Source organism: Petaurus breviceps, unplaced genomic scaffold (genome assembly GCF_028583685.1).
Source record: "Petaurus breviceps papuanus isolate PSGF00001 unplaced genomic scaffold, PetGlider_PUasm1.0 37, whole genome shotgun sequence".
NCBI classification, from domain to species: Eukaryota; Metazoa; Chordata; class Mammalia; order Diprotodontia; family Petauridae; genus Petaurus; species Petaurus breviceps.
The window spans coordinates 75,143,701-75,165,187 of record NW_027186296.1 but is presented as its reverse complement, the minus strand read 5'-3'; the positions used below and the strand labels follow the sequence as shown (position 1 = coordinate 75,165,187).

General features: G+C 39.3%; 1 protein-coding gene across 2 annotated transcripts in view; it reads right to left on the bottom strand.

Annotated features, from left to right (window-relative positions):
- Positions 1-8,131: 8,131 nt before the first annotated feature.
- Positions 8,132-21,487, bottom strand: part of SEC11A (SEC11 homolog A, signal peptidase complex subunit) — a 38,926-nt gene continuing 25,570 nt past the window's right edge. For both annotated transcript variants that reach the window (XM_069098735.1, XM_069098734.1), the window contains 3 exons: positions 14,249-14,368; positions 8,946-9,003; positions 8,132-8,668 (listed from right to left, as the gene is read on the bottom strand). In XM_069098735.1, the coding sequence (XP_068954836.1) occupies positions 8,618-8,668; positions 8,946-9,003; positions 14,249-14,368 (229 nt within the window). In that variant the 3' untranslated portion in view covers positions 8,132-8,617. The remainder of the gene's footprint in view (positions 8,669-8,945; positions 9,004-14,248; positions 14,369-21,487) is intronic.

Genomic DNA, 21,487 nt, shown 5'->3' with positions numbered 1-21,487 from the left:
ATAGCAAAGTGGTAGCCAAGTAGTATTTTGGTCTGTAAAGTTACAGGAAAGGTGATCTGAATCATAGGGCAATTGTTTGAGCTCTCCTTTCCAGAAATGGTAAGGTTGATTTGATTATTGTTGCCATAGAGATACAAAGAAGTGTGCCAATGACCAACCACAATTCCAGAGACCCCATGATGAAACATGTTGCCTACCTCCTGATAAGAGAAGTGATGTACTCAAAAATACTGGATGAGACATAATTTTTTTTGGATGTGGCCAATACAGGAATTTATTTTCCTTTAATATACGTGTTTGTAAAAGAGATGAAGTTTTTCTTGCTTTCTCAATTGAAGGGGGTGGAAAGAGGGAGGGAGAAAAGACAGATCTTTGTGAAAATGAAATTTTATTTTAAAAAAAAGAGAGGAGGGAGGCATTTGAGCCACAACATGGCAGGAAGATGACCTTGAGCAGCATGGTGGGTCTGAGGCAGGCTAGATATAGTGAACCTTTATCCATTAATCCTCATCTTCCCTCCCCCAGATCTTTCTCTTTCCTCCCTCTGCCCAAATCCTGTCTTTTTTTCATATTATAACTTTAGCAAAACCCCTCTGCCTTGCTCCCTCCCTTCATAGTCACATCTCTATGCATTTTAATACTAACCTTCCTAAGCCTCACAGCCCACCTTACCATCATCCCCTTCCACTGTACCCTTTACAACCTGTCCTACTGTGCACCAACTCTCCACTGTCCTTCAGTTTTCCCACTCCCCTTCCTTTCCCCACCTCCCTTTTTACCTGAAGTGAAGCTTCATTTTCCCTAGATGGTGCCATCTTCTTCACTCATGAAGGCTGCCATTTCCCCCACTCCCTTTGACTCTTTGGGTGAGAGAGAAGCTGGAGTGAGGGGTAGGGACATACTCTCTACTGCTCCTTCTAGAGGATTGTACTTCTCCCATCTCACAATTTATCTTCTTTTGAGGCCCACACTATCTGCTTTTATCACCCTCTTCACATCTGGTAGTTTCTTATCTTCTTCAATGAGGAAGAGTGAGTTTGAGTTGATTTTATCCTGAAGAATGATGAGTTTCTGGAGATCATGAAAACCAAGAGAGCATCTGAGTGAGAAATGATGAGGTGAATTTCCTGGGTGTCCTTAAATGGTGGAGAATCAGGGAAGACTTCTAATGTCACTCCTTTATCCTCTCCAATAGGAAGGAGGAATATCAAGGAAAATGTGAAGAAATACTGCTAAATGTTTTGGGTTTTAGACTTTGATTTTGGGGTATTTTAATATAGTACTTCCAATTTTCCTAAGTACACAAAAATGGATATACTAGATCAGACTCAAAGTTCTTCCTGCCCAAGCATTAATCAGTCTCTGACAATAGCATCAAGGAATGGGTTTTGAAATATCATTGCTGCCCTCCAAATATACCTTAAACATTTGGGGGGACATAGTCTTAAACTTCCTCATTTCCTTTAATAACCAATTGTGGCCAGGTATGGCAGTGCATGCCTATAACTTCCTCCTACTGGGGTGGTGGTGGTGGAAGGCTAAGGCCTGTGGACTACTTGAATTTGGGGGTTCTGAGCTGAAGTGGGGCTAGAGCATAGATCTAGATAGAGCTAGATCAGGCATCCATAGTAAGTCTGGCACAAATTATATGGTGAACTGCTGAGAAAAGTAGGCCACCAGGATGCCTAAAAGGTGCAAATAGTTAAAGTTGAAAAAATATGGAGGCTTAAGCTTCGATGCTGATCTGTATTGGGTTTGGGTTTGTGAGTGGCTGCTGAGTTTCTAGCTTGAGCTAGATAGGGCCAATACTCAAACTCTCCCCCCCACACACCCCCAAAAGATTATGGCACTGTTTATCCATGGTGTTTTAGAATCTATAGCCTGTATCAGCTCTTGGGGCTATCAGGTCTCCCTATATGTTTAGTAGGATGTTATAGAAACATCCTGGACTTGCAGGCAGGTCTCTGTTTGAATCCTGACTCTGCTCCTTGAGGAGGATGGGGGTCGAAAGGAGGGGGATGATGGGAACATATGGGGAGAGAGACCTATTCTATTTTGTCCTAGAGGGCAAAAATAGGTATAATGAATGAATTAGAAACGCCAAAAGGCAGATTACAGCTCAGTGTAAAATTAAGATGTTTTGACACTTAGAATTATATGTAACTGGAAAGGGCTGTCTCAAGAGTAGTGAGTTCCAAAGTCACTGGAGGTTGTCAAGTGAATAGATGGCCACTTGCCGAGAAGGTACATGGGATCCATGCTTTGGGTATGGGCTGAACTCCATGGCTTGAGGTACATTCCTTTTGTTTAAATTTACCTAACTAATGCTCTCATCCTAGAATTTGGTGAACTAAATGGTTTTTTTTAAACCTCACTTGTTCAAGGCATATGTTAACACAGAAGAGCACTGGACTTGTAAGGCAGAAGTCCTGAGTTTGGGTCTCAAGTTTGAAAAAGTTATGTCACCTTACTCTGGGCTTCAGTTTCCCCATCTATAAAATGGGTATAACATCTGCCCTAACCACTTCATGAAAAATGTTGTCAGGATCAAAGGAGACAATGCAGTGCTTTGTAAATTGTAATATTACTTGTACATTCTTGCCTTCTCTTCCCTCCTTTTCTCAGTCTTCAACTTTCCAGACTTGAGGGAAGAAGATTCTCATCTTTTTGGTATGCCTTTACTTCTGAAGCCCTCTGTACTTCTTCCCTGGACTTTTTCCATAGCCATTACATTTTTTTTTAGAGTTGTGGTAACTGGACCTGCATACAGCATACCACTGCCCAGAAATGACGTGGAAATTTTAAACAGGGAGAGGATTAGTGCTTCCCATTTTGTTTCCTGTAGCCCAACAATGACAGGAATTTTGTGGATCTTTACTGGAAAATGTCATCAAGGGCAAAAGAAGAGGAAGAGAGATATTTATGACACTCAAGCAACACCTAAAAGGATTATATAATTAACCTTTAAAAAGGGACCAAATTAGTACACAGAGAGGTTTTTTTCCTCCCTTCTTCTAAATCAAGGAATGACAAATAAAAGTTGTAGGTTTAAATAAGACTGAAAGGAAGGAAGGAAACTGGTGTTTAGTATCAGGAAATGGAAAGGACATATAGAGTGGGTATATAAATGGAACCAGTAAACAAACATACACACACATATAGTTCAAGTTTAAATTTCTGAGGGATGAGTGAACATTATGTTTGAATATTTCAAAATATTCATGATTTCACTGGTGTAGCTTTTCCTTCCACCAATACACATCCATGCCTTAGTAGACATTTTTATTATGAGTTGCTATGGACAAAAAACAATTCTATTAATGTTTATGCTCAGGTGACAATCTTGTTGGTATAGGCCTATACTCAAAAGTCTTCTCAGTCTGGGCTTGAGTCTGGGCCTGCCAAGGTTCATACTCATTTGACTTAGCTTTTGAGAGCCCATGATCATCTCTACATCATACTGAAATCAGATGATGAACAGTTGAGATAATTTTTATGACTTGCAGGGGCTGGTTCCAGACTTGCTAATTATTAAATTAGTTTTTAATGATTCTGATCTCTAACAAACACTTATGTGGGAGGACTATGCTATAGGCTGTGATGCAAAGGGACTTACAATCTAGGTGGGAAAGCAGGACATATGAACGAAAAATTAATAAAAGGCAAATGATGGTATATACAACAAGGGTGAATTCTGAGGAAGGAGTGTCACAAGAACTGGCTAGTTGAGGAATTTGGATTTGAGATGGGCCTTGAAGAATGTGGTAGAATTAGACAAGCAAAGATGAAGAAGGAAGGGAAGGAGGAAGGCATTCTTAGATAAGAAACATAGACAGAAATGCATACAACACATTCAGAAGGAGTGGGAGAGTGCTTGTTCTGGGAAATAATGGGAGCTAAGTTTGGAGAGGTAGGGAAGGCCCAGGTAATGGATAGTCTTAAATGCTAAGCTAAGGACTTTATCTTGGGCATGGGAGGCAGAGCAGAGCAAACAGTCCAAAGTTTCAAGCTTTGGTTACTGAATTATAGCACCATTGGTATAAACAGGAATTCCTGTTTTTTGGAAGAGTGTAGTAGTGATGGGATTTTTTGTTCTAGACATACTGAGCTTGAGGCAAAGAGAGAAGTGGAGCTGAAAATAAAGAGCATAGGCAGGACTGCAAATGGAAATCTGAATGTCTTCATTATGGAGGTTATAGATGAAGGATGGAGGGTGGATACTACTGAGGAATGACAGTGTGGTATCCTAAGAAGAGTTCTGGCTCTGGAGTCAGAGGATCAGGGTTTAACTCCCATTAAAGGGAGGGGATGGGACTACATGGCCTCTGAGCTCCCTCCTTTATATCTCTAGATCCATGAATACTCAAGGAACATGGAAACACTGAAACTGCTCTCTCAAGTTTTCAGTGATCTTTTAACCACCAAATTCAGCGGTTTTTCTCACTCCTCATCCTCCCTGACCTCTCTGCCACCTTTGACACTGTTGATCACCTTCTTCTCCTCGATACTCTCTCCCCTCTAGGTCTTAAGGGCACCCCCCTCTCCTGGTTCTGCTCCTACCTATCTGACTGCTCCTTCTGTCTCCTTTGCTGGATCCCCTTCCAGATTGTGGCCTCTAATAGTCTGTGTCCCACAGGATTCTATCCTGGATCCTCTTCTCTCCTTGTGCTATATTACTTCACTTGGTGATCTCATCAGCTCCCACGGATTCAATTACTATCTCTATGCCACTGATTCTTAAATCAACCTATCTTGCCCTAACTTCTCAGCTGACCAGACTTGTATCTCCAATTATCTTTCAGACAATTCCAACTGAATGTCCAATAGACATCTTGAACTCAAGTCTAAAACGGAACTATCTTTTCCCCAAATACTGCCCCCCCCCTTCCTATGACTGGAGAGGGCAATGTCATCTTCCCAGTCCCTCAGGTTTGCAACCTAGGTGTCATCATCAACTCACTAGTTCTCACCTCCTAAATCCAATCTGTTGATTTCACTTTTGCAACATCTCTCAAATACACTCCCTTCTTTCCTGTGATATTGCCCCCACTCTGGTGCCTGGACCACTGCTGGGTCTGCCTGTCTCAAGTCTCTCCCCACTCCAATCAGCCACCAAAGGGATTTTCTTAAAGTGAAGGTCCTGACTATTCCACCCCTATATCTCGACAAAATCCAGTGGCTCCCTATTGCCTCCAGGATCAAATACAAAATCCTCTGCTTGTGTTCAAAGTCCTTGATAACCCATCTGCCTTCTACCTTTTCAGTCTTCATATTTAACCTTATTTCCTGCCACCTACTCTTCAATTCGGTGACACTGACCTCTTTGGTGTTCCATGAAAAAGACACTCCATCTCTAAGCTCTGGGCCTTTTTTCTTGGCAATCTCCCAAGCTCAGAAGGCTCTCCCTCTTCCTCTCTACCTCCTGCCTTCAAGTCCCAACTAAAATCCCATCTTCTACAGGAAGCCTTTCCCAACTACTTAATTCTAGTGCCTTCTCTCTCTTAATTTACTGTTCATCTTGGATATGGCTTGTCTGTGCACTCTACTTGATTACGTGCTCCTTGCTGGTAGGGACTACCTTTTACTTCTCTCTCTCTCCCCGGTACTTGGCAGCACAGTGCCTGGCACACAGTAAGCACTTAATATTAACTGACTGATAATCATCAAAGTCAAACTATCCTTTAAAGTTTCCCTAGATCTGCTGCCATTTCCTTTATTCTTAATAAATGTCGGTCCAGAAAATTTTACCTAAGCCTTCAAGTTTTCTTGATAATAACAGTAAGCTAACATTTATAGAGCACACACTTTATGCCAGGCACTTTGCTAAGTGCTCTACAATTGTTAAATCTCATTTGATTCTTGCAACAACCCTGAGAGGTAGGTATTATTATTATCTCCATCTTATAGATAAGGAAAGTGAGGCAAAGAGCTTAAGTGACTTGCACAGGATCGCTAGAAAGTGTCTGAGGCAGGATTTGAACTGAGGTCTTCCTGACTCCAAGCCCAGCCCTCTATCCACTGCACCCCCTAGCTAAAACACCATCTTATATCTGTAATGTATTCTTGTTCTCAAGAGTTTTTTTTAACATCTGCAATTACTCATATAATCCTTTCTTCCTTCACCTTCTACCCCCTTCGATAGCATTTATTTAGTACTTCTACCAGAAAAAGAGGAAAGGGGAAATTAGGCAACTAAGCTGCTCTTGGTAGAAATTATACCCACAAAACTGTTGTATTTGCCTAGAAATTGCACCGTTCCCCTGCTCCCCCTGTCCTTCTTAAAAACTCTCATTATCAGCAAACTGGGTCATTGCACCTCTTTGTCTGCCCTGACCAGGTCTTTAGACTGGCTCTTTTACTACTAACTAGACCAAGGAAAGAAAACAGACGGAACAAATAAATGAGAGATTTTCTCCATAAAAGTGGGACTGACGGTGGAGATATACAAGGTTGGGAAATAATGCCAAGTAGAGAAATTTTATCCTTGTGGTATCTTTGTGAGGTAGGGCTTCATTTTTCTCATTTTACAAGTAAGGAATAAAAATGAAGAGACATTAAATGTTTAATCCAGGGTCAGTGAGGCCAGAACCCAGCATATTCATGGCACCACAGCACCACCCAAAATACTGATGGATTATGTGGGATTCCTAAGTAGCTTTGGTTCGCTAGGGCCTTTGATTCCCTGGAAGAAGCAAGAAGTTCTTCTGCTTGGGGAAGGATAGCCTTCTTTAGTTCTAACCGCTGACCCAGGGGATCATGGGAGATTGTGTCTAGTACCTGTATAAGATTCACAGCCAAGTTCAAAAATGCATTTCTTGGCAACTACCTGCCAACTACAACTTCCAAACTCTGCTGATGCCATTAAAAGCCCTGCCTGAGGTTTGGAAGGCTGGCCTCTTGTTTTTTGTTTTTTTTTTTAAAGCAATTGGGGTTAAGTAACTTGCTCGAGGTTACACGGCCAGTTATTTCTGGGTGTGGTGCTAAGTATCGGAGCCTGGATTTGATCCCAGGTCATCCCGACTCTTGGGCCGGTGCTCTTACTCACTGCACCACCTGGCCGCCTCTAAGCAACTGGGGTTAAGTAACTTGCTCAAGGTTACACGGCCAGGTGTTTCTGGGTGGGTACTAATGTCTGAGCCCAGATTCGATCCCAGGTCATCCTGACTCTGGGGTTGGTGCTCTTACTCGCTGTGCTACCTGGCCGCCCCCTAGCCTCTTGTTAATGGACTTCCAGTGGTGTGGTTCCCTGTAACTGCAGTCCTTCAAGAGGATGAATTAGTTTGCCCCTCCCATTCTCATTCCACTGCAGTTACAATAGAGATGGCCTATTCCCTGTCAGCAATGAACTTCTTGGACAAATGATCCAAAGTATTTTTGAGCTGAGATATATAACACTGGTCCACTGCTTTCAAATTTCTCACTAAAAAAAAAAAAGTAGGCTGATTATGTTTTGCCCTAGAATCACACTGATTCAAATGACCTGAATTTAAATACTGGTTCTATTTACTATCTGTGATGAATGACAAACTCGGGCAAATCTCCTCTCTCTAGGTCTCAGTTTTCTTATCTATAAAATGAGGGAGTAAGATCAGATGATCTCTAATGTCCCTTTCAACTCTAAAATCTGTAATCTTATACTTCCTCAAACTTTCTCCCCATTTCTAAATCCCTCCCTCTGTCACAATGTATTAGAAAACCTCTCTGCTCTGGATATCCTCATGTCTACCTTACCACCTTGTAGACTGGACTGAGGAAGGCAAAGCCCAGAGCTCTGAGTAGGTAAGAGCAGGCACTGGCACTACCTGCCTTCAGGCCTCTAATGCTTTGACAGGTCCACAGGACTAATACAATATGTATAAACTAGTGGGCGGTTCTAAGCCTCCTCAGAGAAGCCTGTTATATGTACACTGGAAGTCGATCTATTTGTATGGTGTTTTCTTTAGTGCTAAGTGGATCCTTTTGCTTCACAGAGGAGAGCAGTAGAAAATACAGCTGCTAAACTTTGGGGGAAATGTTTTAACCAATGGACTGTTTACAACCAACCTTCTAATCTCTTGAAAATTTCATAAAACAGTACAAGAATGCAAACTCTAACAGTTCTTCCCGACAAACACAAGTCAGGGATAAGGTGTTCAATGTGCAAAGTCTTTTATTCAAAGTTTTGTAAAGTTAAGACTTAAGATGACCTCCATATATACCATTCCTATTATCAAGAGGAATGGCAGTTTCAAACTCATTCAGAGCTATAGCATTATTTACAGAGTTCTGTAGGCACTTTAGAAATGAAGCTTAGCTTCAAAATACAAACACTGAGGGCTTTGGCTCAACCTTTTAATATAAAAAATTCATTGATGTACAAAAACGCTAAAATGTGACATGAGAACATATGAAAACCCGTGGCTGAAATTCCCTATGTGTGCACACAGGCACACACACGCACCCACCCACACAGTCACCCACACTCTGCAGTGGAAACATAAACTAATCCAAATCGATACCACCAAGAAGTACTGAAATCTGCATTTTTTTGCTTCCACTTTTCACAGACCGGGATCTACTCCAAACATTTTGTAACAAAAAGCATAGTATCTTCCTCAGGAGCTATAAGGCAGACAGCTTACTCCCGATGGACCAGCACAAATAAACCCAGTAAAAAGAGGACTGCATACTGGAAAATAAAAAGACAAAGGAACAAAAATCAGACTATAGATCCACTTAGTTTTTCTCCCCTGCCAAGAAACTTTAACTGACAGGGATCAAATTTTTTTTTAATGTAGTAAATTCAATAGACCAATTATTTTTCTTTCTTAATTGTAATTATTTTTCTCATACATATACACATATATATGTATGTGTATGTATGTATGTATGTACGTACGTATGTATATCCCCCAAAATGGACCAAGATATTAATTTTCTAAGTAAATAGTTAAGTGCTTTCTTACCTTAAATTTAGGATAGTCATTCATAAGAATCGTCACAATTCCAATATATGGAACAAATCTAAGAGAAAATATATTTTATCACAATATATCACACATAAAACAATCAACAAAGAAAATATTTGCTAAGCATCTTGGTGTAAGGAACTAATCATACACATCCAGGCCTTAAGAGTCTTTCAAATCTAGATGGGGTAACAGGACATATATAGGGTTTATAGGGCAAGGAGGCATATGCTGAATCCCAAATGAACCCCTACAACCTTGAAAATTTCCTTCTGTGACAAAGAAAAAATTAAGAAAACGCCCCTGACAAATCAACCAACGTCTTACAGTGTATGCAACATCCTGCTGCTACAATCCTCTGTTCTTTACCAATAGTAGGGGAGGGTATTTCATCCTCCCACAAACACTGTTCACTAAAATTCCTCTCAGTTTAGTGCTTTTTCAATTACATTATTTTAATATCGTATATACTGCCATCCTAGCTCTGCTGGTTTCACTCTGAATCAATCCATACCAATCTTCTCATGTTTCTCTGAATTCCTTATGTTAGTCATTTCTCGTGGTATAATAGTATTCCCTTACGGTCATATACCACAATTTGTTCAGTCATTCACTAATCAATGGATATACACTTTGCTTCCAGGTTTTTTTGCTACTACAAAAAGTTCTATTACAAATAGTTGAGTATGTCCAAGATCTTTCTTTATGTTTGATCCTCTTATGGTCACAGAGCCAAAAGGTGTAACAATTTAGTAAAATTCTTCTTGCATAATTCCAAATTCTTTTCCAGAATGGTTGGTCCAATTCACAGCTCCAATTATACTAGTATATCTACTTTCTTACAACTCTTCCACTATTGACTAGTCAATATTTTATCAGCTGGAGCACAGGTTTTACAATTATATCTATGCCAACGACTCCCAGGTCTATATATTGAGCCACACTCTCCCTTTAATCTCACATAACTGATCACCTTTCAAACATTTCAAAATGGACTTTTCAGAACTCAATATGTCTAAAACTGAACTTACTATCTTTCCCCCTAAAATCTCCCCTTTTCCAAACTTCCCTATTTCTATCCCAGGCAGTCCCATGCTTCCAGTCTCAGGTTTATCAATTTGGCATTATCTGGGACTCGTTACTCTCCCTCATCCCAAATGGTCAATCAGTTACCAAATCTTGTCCTTCCTACTTCCATAGTATCTTTTGTACAGGACTCTCTGCTCATACAGCAACCATCTTAATTTAGACCCCCAATCCCTCTCAACTAGATTATTGTAATAGCCTCCTAACTGGTCTCCCTGTCTCAAGTCTCCACTACAAACAGCTACCAAAGTGATTTTCCTTAAGCACTAGTCTGACCATGTGATTCCTGTTGCTTCCTACTGCATCTACAATAAAATATAGAACCCTCCTGTTTGATTTTTAAAGCCCTACAAAACCAAGCCCCAACCCATTTTTCCGGCCTCACTGGATGCTACCCTCCATCTTCTCCTCCTTGCATCCTGCAACCCAGTGAAACAAACCTTCTCTGCTCCTCACAGATGATATTCCACCTCATCTTTGTGCCTCTGCACTTCCAATCTGAGAATATATATTCCTATATATATGCCTGGAACGTGTTCCTTCCTTCCCTCTACCTCAGAGTCCCTCTCTTCTCTCTCTCACACACACAAACACACACATACACGTATGTGGATGTATATGTGGATGTATACATGTACTTGTCTCCTCCATTAGGATGTAAACTTGTGAGTACATATTATTTTCCTCTTTGTACTTGTATCACTAGCACCTAGCACATAGTAGGTCCCTATTAAATGCTTATTGATTTTTGATTACTGTACAAAGTACTGTTTTAGGAAGATGAATCTGATCACAGTGCAGGATGGAGTGGAAAGGAGAAACAGAAACACTTAGGAGATTAATGTCCATTCAGTCATGAGTAGAGTCAGTCATGACAAACTTGGACTAGGGTGATGCCAATGGCAAAAAAAAAGAAATCTAAATGTACAAAAAGACTATCGTAGTTTGGCCTGCAAAGCACAGGTGGGGCAGAGAAGACTGTGAACTATTTCCAACAGACCAGCTGATTTCTACTGCTTTCACTTCTAGACGTTGAAAAAATATGTACATCTAAAGATAGAAAAGGAAAGAGATTTAAAATCACAGCAGGGGTAACAGGGCAATACTTTCCATCTGAAAGACACTAGAACAAATTAATGAAGAAAAAGAAGCTCAAAATGGGGTTATTCTATCCTACCTGAAACCAGGGGATAAGACAAGAAGAAAAGTAATTTCAAGACAAATAAAGGAGGAAATTAACAACAAATTTTGCATTAAAAAAATATGGGATAAACTTTAAAACTAGAAGAGACCTTAGAGATCATATACCAACCTCACTTCTTGACTAATGAAGTTTTCTTCCTTTTCTCCTCCCATCCAAGGCCAAGTGCAGATGAGGGAGACATTTAGTAAAACTGGAGAGTGGTCAGGAATTGGGATACAGGGACTGGACCTGGGATGTCCCTGGGATAGGGAACTATGCCAGTTACGAATAAGAAAACTCCCTCTACGAAGGGCATATTAGCCCACCTACAACGTATAGCCTTAGAGAGTTGCCTAGAACAGAGGTGCCATATGCTGTCAGTGGAACCAGATTAAAATGTAATTAGGAAATGTTTAACAAAATAAATAGATAACAGAACATGTGGTTTTCTAAGTCAAGAGGCCACCCTTAGTGGCTCCCTCTCTATTTGAGTCAGACACTACTGGCCTAGAGCACAAGGAATTCAGTTTCTTGTCCAGGGTCACACAACCAGTATGTGTCCAAAATAAAACTTGCCTCCAGGTTTTCTTGGTTTTGAGGTCATGCCTGGAATAGGGATAATGGGCTGAATTTGGGGAAGTGGAGGCCTTCAATATTCCAAACGATTTAATCCTGATGTATTATTAACTCAGGCATCCTAAAGAAGACACCAAAGGCATAATCTGTAACACACTAATTGCCACCAAGTTGATATTATCTCCTGCCACCTTTCTTAGCTTCCTCAAGGTATCACTAATGCCCTCAGGTTATACAGTCTTCCCAACACCAGGCCTAAGCTGCTTTCCCCACCCCACTTCAATAGAAACTCTTGTTTTAAGAATAAGGAATCTTGGTAAGGTATTTATCTGATTAATCTACAATAACTTGTGGATGAATGATAGGTTTAATTATTTTTAATATATAATATTTTATTTTTTCCCCAATTACACGTAAAACTATTTTCTAATTTTTTAAAAAAAGTTTTGAGTTCCAAATCGACAGGTTTAATTCTTAATGGTATTTTTGTATTGTAAAGGAAAGGCTTAATAACACAAAAAACTTTTTAATTGTTAGAATATGTGGGTTGGAGATTTTTTTGAGGGGTAGCGAAGCCTCACCAATTTCAGTTCCACCTTCAATTTTTCTTCTTTATTTAACCACTCCACCAAGGAGCAAAACACAAGGAACAAGCATTGTGGCAACACATCATCTGTTTCCCCTTAACGCCCACCTTCTGCAAAGGGCTTTGAGGGACTCAGGCAAACAGTGATGCTTGGCGAGAGAGCAGGCTGGCATAGCTCCTCACTGGGAATGTTAGGCATTCATGGCTGTGAGGAGCGGGGCTACTGTATTTTTAACACTTACCCTCTGTAATTCAATTACACTGCTGGCATCTTATTGTTGCACTTCTGCTTCATTTCAACACCCACATAAAAGCAACAGCTTTGAGAGAACCCTCTAATTTAAGAATAGCAAAGCTTTCAGCTTAGCACTAAATGCTTCAGTGTATCACGGAGACTAAGAACTACAACACCTTCAGTAAAAAGACTAACATGAGATTGTCCCTTGTGCTCTTTCACTAATACCTTGGTGGTCACCTAACAGAATCTGGTGACAGGCTTTCTCTGCTTGATCCTTGCAGTGACCCCTCTGCCCAAAGATCTACAACCATCAATGCCTATAAAGATGGTATCTTCTCTGGCTTTTTTGGGTTGCCATGACTAATCAATTCACCAAGAGGCAGCTGTGAGGAGGCAACAATACATGACTAATTAAAAAATCGCATAAATGAAGCTGTATAAGCATGTCATCTGAGGCTTGACTGAAGGGGGGAAGGAAGAGCAAGAGACAACCCCCCAATGGCTGCCTGTTCCACTAGTACACAGAGCAACATAAGAGCTAGAGGAAGGCCCTCCTAGAGTGCTGGCAGCTAGACATAAACCAATGAGAAGCTGGCTTACACCACTAAGAACGGCTGGGCTGTGAGCTTAACCAATGGAGGCAATGTCCACACCAATGAGGTAAAAGATCCAAAGTGTCCCCAGAGTGCTATAAATGGTGAGATTTTACTGCAAGGTTGGCCTTTCCTTTCCATCCTACAGATTTAGATCTCTGATCTATCTCCTACTGTCATGGGGTGTGTAGGGACATTCCAAAATTACTATTAGCAAACACAAGGTAATATTGCTGCTGGAAAACTGATAAAACAGAATGAACATATTCTCTACCCGACTGCTTCCCTGTAGGGGCAGAAATCCTCAAAAGCCCAGCGCTGTGTGGCTCCATCTGACTGGGTCCTGCAGGCACTCCCTTTTAGGTATATGGTGCTAGTAACTTTAAGATAACTAATAGTTAGGTTAGGGTGAGGAAAGTGATAACTCACTCCACTTGAATGGCTTACAATACCTGTCTTTCTGCAGTACTCTTTTTCTCCTGATATAATTTGAGATAAACTAGCTTTACATCACTTCACTGTCTTTTCCAGTCTTCTATAGAATAAAACTAGCCGATCTATCAACAGCAAGGTTAAAGTGGTCTGGGGGAGAAAAGCTTTTTTGGAGGGGGAAAGGCAGGGCAATTGGGGTTAAGCGACTTGTCCAAGGTCACACGGCCACTAAGTGTCAAGTGTCTGAGGTCAAATTTGAACTCAGGTCCTCCTGACTCCAGGGCCAGTGCTCTATTCACTGTGACACCTAGCTGCCCCAAGAAATGCCTTTTAAACGATGAGCCAGTAATCGAACCCTTCAGTTGCTGAGAGTATATTCTGGAAAGGGAGAGCACATTTTGCCACATCTAGGATTCTTTGTTCTATAATTCTTGGTATCTTTCTCTTTATTCTAGTTTCCTCGTATGCAAAGTGGGATGGAATTCTTGAGGCACAGCTTTCTTAAAGTCACCAAGGGGTGGGGCAAGGAAGAGGCCCTTCTAGGGGTAGTACTTTACACTCTACAAAATATTTTAAGTAACCTATCAAACTCAAATTGTTACTTACCCTCTTGCTCGTCCTACTACATCCTTTTTCTCTAGCCAGAGCTGTCCTTGCTTATATAGTCCTCGATCATCAACAGCATTATTGTCTCCTTTGGTCAAAAATTTGACGTGTCCATCTTGCCTTATAAATAAAAGGAAAATCTCAAATCACCAGGTTGCAAGTATGTTTGAAAACATAAATTGTCATTTGAAAACAAAAAAAAGTCATTGTCATTTGTCAATATTCCTATGGAGCTTAATAGCTGGAAAATATTTTTAAATAATCTCCTAATATCAAAACTAGATTTTAGACATATTAAAAGGAAGTTGTCGAGGGGTTTTTCTAAAAGAACTGCTTGTTTGAAGTCAGGAGCACTAACTCTCACAATATGAAAACTGATTGCTTTAATCTGTTAAAGACATGATATGATTCTAATAATTTTTAAATTCAACAGAAAATACAGGTCTCTATTGTTTTCTATTAAAGTCTTACTGAATTTTATTCAAGGGACTTTGGAAGAACTGTTATATTAAGGAGAAAATAGATGACTTCAGACCCCTATATATTCTATATTCACCTTAGAGATGACATATCAAAAGCTAGTTCTCTGGGAGGAGTTAAAACTGCAGACAAAACCAAAATGGAAGGTGTTGCAAACACTAAAGACAGAAAAGTGCAAACAGGCACAGAAAGAAAAAGTGATGCTACTTATAAAAATGCAAATAAATACAGAGAAAAATCATCCAGAGATGGTTATTCAAGGGAGGTGATAAAAAGAACATCTGAAAATATGTAGGGGGTGAAAGCAGACAGATGCCAAGAAAAGGCTGGCTCCAACAGAGATGACTAAGGTTGCTGTAGCAATAAAAATATCACCAACCCCACAGAGGCAGGAAATAAGGTAAGTTACAGGAAGGCAAAAACTGGGAGATGGAAAGAGATTGGGGTTTTTTACTGGGGGGGGAGGGGAATACACAGTTGATCTTGACTGTTCTTATAGTAGAGCTCTCCTTAGTAGTACATGCAATATATAGAATTCACATGGAAAGAACATTTAAAGAAACAAGCAGGACAGTAGCATTCACCTTACAGGTGAAACTTCTGGAGTTTTGTTATTTAGTCCGACACTGGAAGAACAGCTTTCTCTGATGCATTTTGTGTAACTGAAGTGAGTAATTATTGTCTCAGGGAAACAGCTCTTATTAGAACCTACTCAAGCACTTCACACCTTATGGGAGGTCAGCTATTGATGGATAAGGACACATTTACACAGAGCTTTGTCCAGGTTTTTACTGATATAACTACTACACACTTAATACCATCAAATTCTGAGGAACTCAAAGCATTTATGATTAACCTTCCACCTTCCAGTACTAGTGGATCAGAGAGAGGAGGTAGAGAACACCACTGTCTGTAGGGAGGGAAAACAAGATGGAGAAAAGTCAGGTAATTCATTCTCTCCCACTAGGCTTCTATCAGAAATCTAAAGTAGCATAAGAGTCCAAATTAGTACCAAAAATGCATGATCACTGGACCATCACATCTCCTATAAGCTTAACTTTTTAATGAAATCTCTGCATTGGATTAAAAACTAGATGGGAAAATGTGTTCCAAGTTGTATTTGTGAAAGCTCAGTACAAAGAGGCCAGAAACATCAAACTGAGTCAAGGGATTACCAATGAGAATATGGCTGAGGGAAGATCTCAATGGCTTATTATACTACATACATTTTGCAAGTTATTTTCTATGGCAGAACACATCTTTAGGTTAATTTTTTTTCCCAATCAACAAGCATCTATTTTTTTCTCCCACCCATCCCCTCCATCCCCACTGGAGAAAAAAAAAAAGAAAAACAAAAAGCTTTGTAACAGATAGAGCAGAACACATACTTAGTCATACAACTGACTAAAAAGCATAGAGAAAACAAGATCCCACTGTTTGCTGACTATAAAAAAGCATTTATACAGCAAAATTCAGTCTTACAGCTTCTCCCCCAACAAGATGCAAATGTTAAGTTCATATCCATCAATCCATATGCATTTACTGAGGGGTTCCTAAGTGCTAGGCACTGTGCTAAGTAAGCACTGGAAATATAAAGAAAAAGTAAAAGCAGTTTAAAAAAAGAAAAAGGTCTTGAGCTCCTACCCTCAAGGAACTTAGATTCTAACAGGGGAGACAACATATAAAAACCAGAAAAACAAGATAAACAGAGGGTAGATAGAATGTAACCTTACCCAGGGATTGGTACTAACAGCTGGTAAGGAAAGATCAGGAAAACCCCTTTGAGGAAGGCTGAGATTAAAAGAAGCCAGGGATTCTTTGAGAGGCACCACAGAACAAGCTGTGTTCAACAATAATCTATCAATAATCACCAAAGGTATGCTGTATACTGATAAAGGTGATGCCCTGCACAGAGCCCCAACGGAAGAAGGATTGGGAGGTCCATTCAGACAGTAAGTGACACTGTACCAACAAGCTCAAGCCCCAGAGCACTAAAGGACCTCCTCAACGAAACCTGCAGCCACCAAAAGAAAGCAGCCCCAAACTCCTCACCAAAAAACCAAACCACAGGAGAAAGTTCATTGAGTTTACACATTGCCACATACATCTTAGGCAGGCACTACAAAATGGCTTAGTAAGAAAATGGGGGAAAGCTTGATAGTAAAAACTGTCACATCTAGTGGGCTCCTTAGGACAGATTGTCAGTTAACTTAAGATATCCTTCACCAAATGCTGAAGCATAGACTGGGCTTTTTTTTTCTTTTAAAATTAAACCATTTCTAGCTCTTCAAGTAGATGACAGTCTTTCTGGAACAATAGACAAGATCTAAGAAAAGGTTCATGATAAAGTATAAGAGAACACAATGCATGTGAAATAATATAATGCGTCACAAGACTGACTCTTGGCTTCCCTTAGTGGTCCTGGACAACTTAGAACCTCCCTGAGCCTCAGCTGTCCTACCTGTAAATTGAGGATAATATGATTTAACTATCTGATTTAACTATCTTACAGGATTACTGTGAGATTTAAATGAGATAAAAATATATAAAGTACTTTATGATGGAAAAGCACTGTATAAGACTGGTAGTATTAGTCATTCAACTAGAGCCTGTTGAATCTCTATGTAAAAAATACCATAACAAGTAAAAACTAAGACATTGTCCCAGAACACACGAAGCTAACAATTTAATGAAGAGATAAAAAAAACCCACATACAACTCTATATGACAAATTTAATGCAAAACTGACTTACTGGGATGAACAAAATGCTAATTCAGGGTGCCAGGAAAAAGAAGGGGATAGAACTGAGGGTACAGTTAAAAGTGTTAGCTTTGGCAAGAATCTGGACCACTCATTTCTTCATCTGAGAACTAAGAGCAATAAAGGGTGGAGAATAGGTAAAGAACTGAGTGAGGTGTGTGGAGGTGGGAAACAGAAAACTCATGATTCATGCATGGTCTTAATCTTAGTGAAACAGGAGAGGCAAGGTATTCTGCAGATGAATATAGAGGACAGGAGAAAGGCTTAAGGAGAAAAAAAAGTTATTTTGGGGAATGAAAGTAGGATTGCTTTCAAAAGAATGAAAGGATGGCTCAGTAGTAGTGAAGGTCCAGTGAAGGCTGTGAAATACAAATTTAAAAGGAATGAAATCAGTTCAATTTCAGGATCTTCACCAACAATATTAGACTAGTGCTTAATATTTTCTTGGGAGACCTAAATACCAGGTCTTCAACATTTAATCCTTCTAAAAAAAAAATTCTTCCAACCAGCTCTTCACAATCTGCTTTTCTTCTCTCACATTAACCCAGCTCCATTCTAGGTCAGCAGTACAAGAGTGGAGGTTAGCCTGTTATGTGCAGATAAGAGCACCAGGTTCCTCTTTCTTCTGCTGCCTAATCAGGCAGCTTTTTGGTGCCTCTCTCAATCTCAAATAGAGGACAGGCTGCAAAACTATACTGTTGACTGGACTAGGCACACAAGGATGCTACTTTGTGACTACAAGTTGCAATCATAGAAGAACTTGACAATCAGATGACTTCTATCTTTTGGCTCAAAGATGATGTGGTGAGGAGCTGTGTATTTCTCCAAATAGGTTTTAAAATTACAAACCACAACAACTTTCCAATATATAGCATTACACAAAATCATAAGTGACCAGAACCTAGGGGTGGAATGAATTAAGGCATGGAGGACTTCAGCTATATGATAAGTTGCCATGGAAAAATGAATAATGAGCAGAAACAAGCATATTTCCTGTGATGATGACTTACATGCTTTAAGTGTCATAAAAAAGGATAATTTATTTCCTGGAAGACTGGAAAAGGTGGGCCTCTTAGGTGAGATTGAGTGATGACAGATGCACAGTCCAAGTGTACAGATACTCACAAAATGTTAAAAAACCTAAGGTAGATCTTGGAGTTCAGGAACTTAATTTTTTTTAATTTTGTTTTTACTTTTTCTAATTTCTAAACATTCATTTTTGAAAATTTTGAGTACTACATCTCTTCCCCTCTAGACCCTTCCCCACCTGCTGAGAACACAAGCAATATATCTATCAATTATACATGTTAAGTCATACAACACATATTTCCATATTAGCCATGTTGGTAAAAAAAAAGCAAGAAAAATAAATAAGTGAAAAAAGGATGCTTAAATCTATTCAGAGTTCATCAGTTCTCTCACTGGAGGTGGACAGCATTTCTCATTGTGAATCCTTTGGAACTGTCTTGAATCACTGTATTGATCAGAGCAGCTAAGTCTTTCACAGTTGATCATCTATACAATATTGCTGTTATTGTGTACAATAATAGTCTCCTGGTTCTGTTCCCTTCACTTTGCATCACTTCATACAAATCTTCCAAGGTTTTTCTGAAACCATCCCCTTTTGTCATTTCTTATGGCATAAAATCACAACATATGCCATAATGTGTCTATCCATTCCGCAACTAATGGGCATCCCCTAAATTTCAAATTCCTTAGTCACCACAAAAATTATTCTTTTTTTTCTTTGATCTCTTTGGGATACAGAACTAGTAGCAGTATTTCCAGGTCAAAGGGCATGTATACAGTTTTATAGTCCTTTGGACATAGTTCCAAATTGTTCTTTAGAATGGCTGGACATGAACTTGAAAAAATATTTTGATACCAATATGACTGACTTCCTCTGTAATCCTATGTATTATATTTTATGCATTTAAAAACATTATTATGAGAAGAGGTTCTAAAGGCTTCATCAGACTGCTAGAAGGGTCCACAACACCAGAAAAGGTTAAAAAACTCTAACCTAAAAGAAGGTTTCTAACATACTAGGTGAATCTTCTACATGGGATTCACGGGAAGAGATAGATGAGAATCACGAAGAATGAGAAAACACGGAAAGGCTGCCATTTGAACTGAAGGAATATCCACATAGATGATAGAAATGTAATAGTCCATTTACAAATGGGATAATATAAAAGAATAAAACTATATTTATTATTTGCATATCTAAAGATGCATTTTCTATGAGGAAGGGAAGAATGGGAAAAGGAATCAAGAATGGAAGAATCCTTGCTTAGCACCTTGTTCCCCATCCTTATTCCTAGTCTGACAACTTCATCTCTGTTCTAAAGTAGCCCCCTATATCCACCTGCACCCTTTCATCCTGCCTAGTCTATTGCTTAAAGGAGGTAATTTAATATAGAAATAAATGGCTATGGGCGTGGCTAGGTGGTACAGTGAATAAAAGCACCAGCCTGGAGTCAGGAGGACCTGAGTTCAAATCTGACCTTAGACCCTTAACACAAAAACTAACCATGTGACCCTAGGCAAGTCACTTAACCCCAATTGCCCTACCTTCCCTCCTCCAAAAAGCAAAGAAGGAAGGAAGGAAGGAAGGAAGGAAGGAAGGAAGGAAGGAAGGAAGGAAGGAAGGGAGGGAGAAAGAAAGAGAAGGAAAGGAAGGAAGAAAGAAATGGCAATACTACTTAAAGTAACTCACAGTAATTTAGGAGAGTCAAAATCATAGCTCTTTAAGTTGGATCCCTCAAGATTACAAAGTAAATCATTAAAATACCAAGCTTTTTGCTACATATCAGCATGAAACTTTCAGAATTCCATGGGAAAGGAAAAGTTTTATTTAAAAAATAAATTGTGAGGGGCGGCCAGGTGGCTCAGTGAGTAAGAGCACCGGCCCCAGTGTCAGGATGACGTGGGGATCGAATCCGGGCTCAGATACTTAGCACCACACCCAGAAATAACTGGCCGTGTAACCTTGAGCAAGTTATTTAACCCCAATTGCTTTAAAAAAAAATTTGTGATATCTCAACATAAGAATTGTATTTCAAACAAACTTCTTAAGCTCATTAAATTTTGAAAAGTTTGTGAAAACATATCTCTGATACTAGGAAATGGAGAACTTCTGGCCAGGCCTGATCAAGCCCTGACAATTTTATAGTGTAAACTAATGTTGCTTTGTCCACAGTAATGGAACCCAGAGAATACTGGCTACAGATAAGATAAGCTGGTAGCTTTTGAATGTCAAGGGGACCTTTTGAGTACTGTAAAAACTGCAGGCTGTAAGAGTTCCAAAGACAATTCATAAAAATCTAAGTTACCCCTTAATTAATATTTAAATCCTTTAGAATTTTATGGAAAAACAAATCTTTACTTCCAATACTCAAAATTTATTTTTGAAATAAAGGCTAAGAAGCTATTTCTTAGTAGAGAAAGAAATGTTCTAAATTACTAAAGAGTTAAAAAAAGAATTTCTAAGTATGGTGATAATTTTATACTAACTGAACAAGCAAAGAGTCAGGTGTCAAAAAGTTACAGGCTTGAAATTTATCCTCATTCAAAATTAAAAATAGGCAAAACAAAATTTTAACAGAGTGAAAAAAAATTTAAATAGACTTAAATATATATTGTATTCTAGTTAATGGTCAAGAGGGAGGAGCTGGAGAAATGGTGAACATGGGAAGAAGAGAGCTGGAAAAAAGGGGAGAAGAAGGAACAATATAGGTGACATGGAAGAAAGGGGTATGGGAGAGACAGAAAGAGATATGGAGGTGAGCATGTTGATTTAAAGTAGCCCAAGTGATCAACTGTTCTTACAGTTTTAAAAATTCTTTCCAGGTTTCCGGAAGTATAGAACATCTTTGCTGTGATGAAAAAAAAACAACTTTATTCACTTAAAATTTCTCCTTGAAATAAAAGTTTATTCCCCCATAATATTGTAAAGATTTCTGTATAGAACTTAGTATGAGAATGACGACTGTGTA